The sequence below is a fragment of the Vespa crabro genome, chromosome 25, assembly GCF_910589235.1.
Source record: "Vespa crabro chromosome 25, iyVesCrab1.2, whole genome shotgun sequence".
Taxonomy (NCBI): domain Eukaryota; kingdom Metazoa; phylum Arthropoda; class Insecta; order Hymenoptera; family Vespidae; genus Vespa; species Vespa crabro.
In genome coordinates, this window is record NC_060979.1 from 2,836,017 (window position 1) to 2,843,516 (window position 7,500).

General features: G+C 26.7%; 1 protein-coding gene across 5 annotated transcripts; it reads right to left on the reverse strand.

Annotated features, from left to right (window-relative positions):
* Positions 1-380: 380 nt before the first annotated feature.
* LOC124432446 (WD repeat-containing protein 19) lies at positions 381-7,140 on the reverse strand. Of its 5 annotated transcripts, none has more exons than XM_046981427.1 (20): positions 6,955-7,140; positions 6,434-6,813; positions 5,818-6,028; positions 5,607-5,719; positions 5,107-5,524; positions 4,765-4,998; positions 4,550-4,675; positions 4,156-4,453; positions 3,822-4,020; positions 3,531-3,628; positions 3,169-3,451; positions 2,820-3,048; positions 2,463-2,715; positions 2,075-2,385; positions 1,822-1,971; positions 1,644-1,740; positions 1,310-1,516; positions 902-1,188; positions 697-742; positions 381-606 (listed from the first exon to the last, which is right to left on the reverse strand). In XM_046981427.1, exons 1-20 carry the CDS (start codon positions 6,967-6,969, stop codon positions 560-562), a joined length of 4,002 nt encoding a protein of 1,333 aa, XP_046837383.1. In that variant the 5' UTR covers positions 6,970-7,140; the 3' UTR covers positions 381-559. The 5 variants fall into 5 exon arrangements, with proteins under 5 accessions (XP_046837383.1, XP_046837382.1, XP_046837381.1 ...); XM_046981426.1 differs by having other exon boundaries at positions 697-773; XM_046981425.1 differs by having other exon boundaries at positions 381-773; positions 902-1,110.
* Positions 7,141-7,500: the final 360 nt, after the last annotated feature.

Here is a 7,500-nt window from a genome sequence, read left to right on the forward strand (position 1 = left end):
TATTATTATTATTATTATTATTATTTTTATTATTATTATTACTTATTACATGAAAGTTTTGTCATCAAAAAAAAAAGAAAAAAAGATAATCCAATAATAAAAGATAAAGTGAATCAGTAATAGAAATAATATAAAGTTAACAAGAAAGCTATTTATTTTATTTATTTGTACACGTCAAACATATATATATATATATATATATATATATATATATATATATATATATATATGTGTCTGTGTGTGATCAATTAATATAATTAAATTGTACTTACATTGGACGGTATTGTTTATCATGATCAAGCTAATATATTTTTTAATCATTCAATGTGTTAAGCATCTTACATAATTTAAATATATGTATGTACATTTATCTTTATGAGTATTTAAAAATTTGTATCATGCAATTATTATTTATCTAATACATTAGAGAACATATATTTTTAGTGCAATCATAAATAATACATATATTTAAAATTAACAAGTTAAACTTTTTCTATTGTATTTTCTTGAAGATCAAGATATGGACGGATATCAATTGTCGATGATATAATATTGGGATCTATGTGTTCAGAACACATTGGACATGTCTCATCAGACTCAATGATTCTATTAAAAGAAATAAATGTATTATTAATTGAAAGATTTATTATTTTCAAGAGAGGGAAGAAAACAAAAAAAAATAATAATAATACTAACCGTAAAAATTCACTTCTGATGGCAGGAAAATCGCATTGAGGACAAACTGTAAAATTATCTTCTATGATATGTCTACCCTGAAATATATTACATATATATATATATATATATATATATATATATATATATATATATTGAATATTATTTCTATATACTGTATATATTAAGATAAAAAGAAAAAAAAAAAAAAAAAAAACAAGTTTACCGTAGCTATGCAAAATGGAATTGTATTTTTGCATTTATCACAGGTTATTTCAGTCTCTGGAACTTTACTTTTACAATAAGGGCATGGAGTTAAAGGTTCGTCCTCGAGCTCGTTATCTTTAGCCCTTGGTGGTTTTCTTACTATGGCCTCGATTTTCTTACTATATTTAATATCAATTTGTGTTCTATATTCAGGACGCATTAACATAGCTGCAAAATTAAATGCCGCTTGTTTCAACCCTGCTCTGTGACATTCTATAACTGTTGAAGTTAAAATTGGTACGATGTCTGCAAAAAAAAAAAAAAAAAAGAAGAAAAAAAAAATTTTCATTTCATTTGATATTTGATTGAGATTTATTCCTATTTCTTTTTCTTTCTCTCTCTACTTTTAACTATTTCTTATACTAACGTGATGGAAATTTAGATATATTATTCGCAACTCTGATCAACATTCTGGCACCTCGTAAATGGTCATTCCTTTTTACATGAAGTCTTACCAATATGTAAGAATGTAACAATCTCAAATTATTTTTCATTTCCAATGGCGTATTTATTTTATTTCTTTTTAATTCTTGATACATCCCAAACAAAACATCATGAGCATTTCTGTAATTTCCTAAAAAAAAAAAAAAAAAAAAAAAAAAAAAAAAAAAAAAAAAAAAAAAAAAAAAAAAAAAATATAAGATATTATGATAAAAAAAAAAAAAAAATATATATATATATATATATAAATGAATACGTACCATTAATTTGTTCTTCATTGGCAATAATTATTGCTGTTTTTGCTGCCTCTTTATATTGTTTCCTTGCCATATACAATCGAAACAAATATTTTGGATCCTGTACGTAAAGAAGAAAAAGAAAAAAAAAATAATAAATATAATTCTAAAGATATATACATATTAATAATTAATAATATACCTTTGGTACTCCATCTGAGCCTAATAAAAAATCTATTAAATGATTAGCTAATTTTTCATCTTTAGATGAAGCCACTGTATCTATTGCCAATGATAATGCCATGTCGTCATCAACAGTTAATTGTGCTGCTTTAAGTAAATGCTTTAATGCCTATAAAAGTGATTATTCTTTTTATTGTAATTATTTATTGATTTAATATAATCAACCAGCTAATAATAATAATAATAATAATATTATTATTTAAAAGTTTAACCTTTTGATAATCCTTAGCATGAAAATAATATTTGCCTGCCAAAAGACTATTCTTTTGTGATTCAAAATGTACAGCAAGATTCTTAAAGTCTTCCTTTCTGTTATTATCATCGTCAATAGTATTTATTAAAATTTCACCATATAATTCCATTTTACCATGCTGATTGGCAAGTTGAAAGGCTTCGTCATGACAATTTGACATAATTAAAAATTTAATAGCCGAATTATAATCATTTATCTTTTGAAAATATTTAGCTATCCTTTTGGCACCATCAATGCTTTTAGTTTGTTGTACAATCTCAACGCTTCTGGCTATTATTAATAAAAAAATAAATAAGAAATATGAGATAACAATTGAAACTTAATATCAATTAATAATTATTTCTAACCAGGATTATTTAAATATTCAAGATTGATTCTAATAATATTATCATAATCCTTAGCAGTTTCGTATGCCTTAGCAGCTTCCTCATACTTTCCCTCTGATTCTTTTGCTTTGGCATATTGTATATTTATCTTAGGGGATGATATTTGAGGCAAAAGTTGTCCTACTTTATGCCAATTCTTTAATTTTATATAAGCGGATGCTGCTTTATCAAAATAATCTGCTTTCTCATAAAGCAATGCGGCTTCATTGATTTGCTATAAATATATTAATGTTATTTATATAATAATTGTTGTCCACCCTTCTCCCAATTTTTTTTTGGGGGGGTGGGAGTGGGAGGTTAATTTCATGAAAAAATAACCTTCATAGTTTCCAAAATTTCTGCGCATTCCTTTCTCAATGATCTAGAACTGTCATTGTCCATTGCAATACTGACACCTCTTCTACTGTCACCACATCTAATAGACATTCTTGCGATACCAGCCAAACATTGATTTTTATGTTGAATATCATTTAAATTGAAATTAGATGTTGTATTTGGATCAAATAAACCACGTTCATAATTGGCCAATGCCTTTGGATAATTTCCTCTGTTAAATAATTGAGTAAAATTTTTTTTTAAATGAATATATCATTTAATTTGATTTAATAAAATTAAATAAAATTAATATATGATTTAATATGATTTAATATTATTTAAATCAACATACATAAATTCTAATTGTTGCGCATATTCTCTGGCGATGAATGGTATTTCGTCGGATTTTAATTTCTGTGCTAAACTAAGAGCTTGTTCCCATTGCATCAAATCCCTTCGCAGATATAATGCTTGTACTGGTTCGGTTGATTGTAAAAAAAATTTCTCAGCTTGATTATAATCTCCAAGTAATAATGATGAATGGCCGCATAATAAATTTAATTCGTTTATATTTTCTATTTTTTCTAATGCCCAAACCATCGAAGCATCTTCAATACGTCGATAAACTCTAATGGCTAGAAAGGTGGCATTAGATTTAGAGAGAGAGAGAAAAAATAAATAAATAAATAAATAAAAGTAGAAAAACAAATTTACCAAATTCAATATTTAAATTTGCAATTGCACTTTGACCCAATTTCAACCATAGATCATTGTCATTTAATTTATCACAAATATTCCAAGCATTGTCGTATCTAAAAAGAAAATTCAAGAGAAAAAATGAATGAAAAAAAAAGAAAAAAAGAAAAAAAAAAAGAAAAAGAAAAAGAAAGACAAAAGAAATGTTATTAATTTTTTTTTCTTTTTTTTTTTTTTTTTTTTTAAATTGATACAACAATTCCAACTTTTGTTATATCTTTTTTTTTTATTATATCATCTTTGATTTACCTTCTACACATAATATGATTGTTGAATATCTCATTGATCTTTTTGGTATCCACTATATTTCCAACGTCCTCATGAGAAGCTAATGTTATTTGTATTAATTTACTATTCGGTGTGCTTAATGTCACTTCACCAGAATACATTAACATGGGCAATGCTTCTGATGGTAATTTCGTTGAATTCACTTTTATTATCTTTTGACCTTTTGTGATTCAAAAAAAAAAAAAAAAAAAAAAAAAAAAAATCCATATAATTTAACATTTAATGTTACTTATAAATATTTAAGGGAAACAAAAAAAAAAAGAAAGAAAAAAAAAAAAGGCAAAATTTAACTCACCTTCGACAAAGTATTTGATAAAAATATATGTAACGATAACATTTTTATTGTATATTGCAAATATCGAACGTTCGAAAATATTTTGATCCCATATAATACCTTCTATGGAATCTGGTGATTCAGGCACTTGAATGATATTTTCATTGATCGGATCGTATAAATAAACATCCGATTTATTATCAATGAAACATAATTGTGTACCATTTGCATCTAAATATATATTTTTAATACCATTGTTATGGGTAAACTCTGTCGACTTATTAAATGCTTCTAAATAAAAATATATAATACGGCCCATCTGAAAGTTTTATTAATAAAATATTTATTTCGTTTGTTTAATTTCTTTTTTTCTTTTTTCTCCCCCAATGATAATAAATAAAACAAATAAATTTACATCAGTCCCATAAATTAGAAATTCTGATGACAATGCATGGCACGTTATTCTTTCATTTAAATTATTTGATTCAGGAAATAATTTTGTATCTTTGCCAATGTTTATTAACGTCTGATCCACTTTGATCTGAAATGAGACAAATAATTTATTACTTTATTAACAATTTAGACCTTTTGCATTTATAATAAAAATTAATAATATATATATATATATACCAATTGTAATTGTAATTTTCCATCGAATAAAACAGAAACATATGTTTCGTTTAAAGATATACTATCAACAGTTGCTAAATAATCACGTTCAAAATGTGTATTAATGTCATATTGATAAGTAGATAAATCCCAAAATAGTGCTCTATTGTTTAATGCTACAGCTACATGAAGTGGTCCAACAGCCAATACAGATGGTTCTATTATAGTATTAATTATTTGTGGTTCTGATTTTTCCTATAAAATTAAATAAATTATAAATGTGATTATATCATGAAAAAAGAGAGAGAGAGAGAGAGAGAGAGAGAGAGAGAGAGAGCGAAAGCCATTTTAATTTATATATACCTTGTCTAATGTGTAAAGGTGTACGGTAACTTCAATTAAACTTGTTAACAATGCTATTCTATTATTGCAAACGCTTGTTAATTTTGGAATTTCAACTAAATAAATGAGAACGTTTCCAATGTAAGTTACTACTGCTATCATTGTACCATCCGTTGACCATTCAACTTTACTAATACCGGTTTCACCGGTCACAGAAATCATTTTTTCTGTTTCCTCTAAATTTTGTAAACTATGTATTTTGACAATGCTATCACCACAGGTGGCTACCTTTCCAATATTTTCACTTAACGAGATATCTGTTAAAGTATCCTTATGATTTTTTATTTGAAATAATTCCTGACCAACTTCTTTTATATGAGTAGATATGGCAATGAAATATCCAGCTTCAAAACCAACTAATATATATCCATCTCCGTACCTAAAGATAAAAAAGGAAAAAACAAATTTTATTTCATATTTATATTAATCATTGTTATATCATTTTATATATAAATTATTACCATTTATAGGTAACAATTGGACCATAACGTTTTTGAAAGGCTAATTCGATTGGATTATCTGGATCCAAAATATTATATAGAAACAATGTAGTTTTACTGACGACAAGAGATACCTTAAAAAAAAAAAAAAAAAGAAAAAAGAAAAATAAATAAATAAATAAGAAGATATAGAAAATCACATTTTGATTATAAATTATATAATAATTTATACTGTATTTTCTCCTCCAATACGATGATCCATTTTCATTTCACTAAATTGTATGTCAGACGGATCACCTTGCAATGTTATTTCTCTACGAGTATCACCTTCTTTAGTATTGATCGTTAACATTTTATCTTCGCTTGCTAAAGCTAAAAGACCTTCTATCGACCATGCACCGCATAGTATTCGTTTCTTATGTTTACCCAATATAGGTATACGCCTATATAAATAATATTAATATTATACATTAGAAAAATTATTACGACTATTAATCACTTGCGATGCAAAAGAAATTCATGGTTGCACGTGTCAAAACAGTTGAGTGCAAATCACTTCAGGGTGCAAATAATATCACTGGTCTCACTATCACTTTCCATTTTACAGGTTCTGAGGTCAATACTGATAATTTTGCACGATGAAGTACAATCAGAAACTCGGTAAAAAATTTCATTAACAATTGACGTGTCACGCACATCATTTTTCTTTCTACAATAATCACCTGACGACGTGCGTAACACGTTTAGGTAACAGAAGCATCTAGACGTACGTGACACGTTTTTACATCGCAAGTGATTAAAATTAATAAATATATTAAAGATAAAAAAAAAAGGATATTATTATATACTTGGCATTAATATGATCGTATAGTATTAAATTTCCTTTATGCGTTCCAACGGCTAATAGACAATTTCTTTTGGCCCATATCATACAAGTTAGATTATCCCTAACGCCCGCATCCATTTGAGACTTTTTACCAGTGGTAGCATCCCACAAAGTTATGATAGAAGAGTTTTGCGATATGATCGCTAATAAATCACCATCTGCGTCCCAACCAAAGCCAGTACATAATCCAGGAATTTGTATACGTTCTTGAAGATCACCTTGTCTATCAAATATTGCGACGGATGAATCGCAACCTGTAGTTGCAATATGTGTACTATTACCAGGTCGCCAGGAAGCGTAAACAGTTCCAGTACCATGAGGCTGATCCAAGCGATAGAGTATCTTAATGAAAAATAAAAATTAAAATTACCAAAAAAAAAAGGAACAACAAGAAACAAATTACAATTATAAATTAACATATTATGAATAATAGTTCTTGTATTTAAAAAAAAAAAAAAAAAAAGTGTCACTCACATAACCTACCTTTTCGGATGACATGATGAAGCATTAAAATTTCTACTTAGCCGTACATCCAAATGACTTTTATATTTTAATTACATTACTATCTATCGAGTCGTAACATGTTTAATTATTGATTATTTAGACACTGTTTTTCACTCATATTAATATATCGACTTCGACCGCCATGTTGTTTACATCGATCCCTAGTCAAATTAATGTCCAGGATTATAATTGACCACTGCTGCCACTCGCGTCAATTTTGTGAATTATAACGCGATACGCGTATTAATCGTAGAAGATTGTTTCTTTCTTTTTTTTTTTTCTTTTTTTTTTCTATTCGTCGTTTTTTCTCAATCCAATGGAGAAAGAAAAAAAAATGCAAAACAAAAATAAAAATAGGAAAACGAAAATAGCCAATGAACGCGCAGAAAAATTTTATCGAATGCGTCTCGAATGTATTAACGTTCGTTTATATATCGATTCGACATATATCGGCGTTTCTTTTTTTTTTTTTTGTTTTTTATTTTTTTATTTTTTCCTTTTTTTTCGATCGAAGTCTCTAACCTC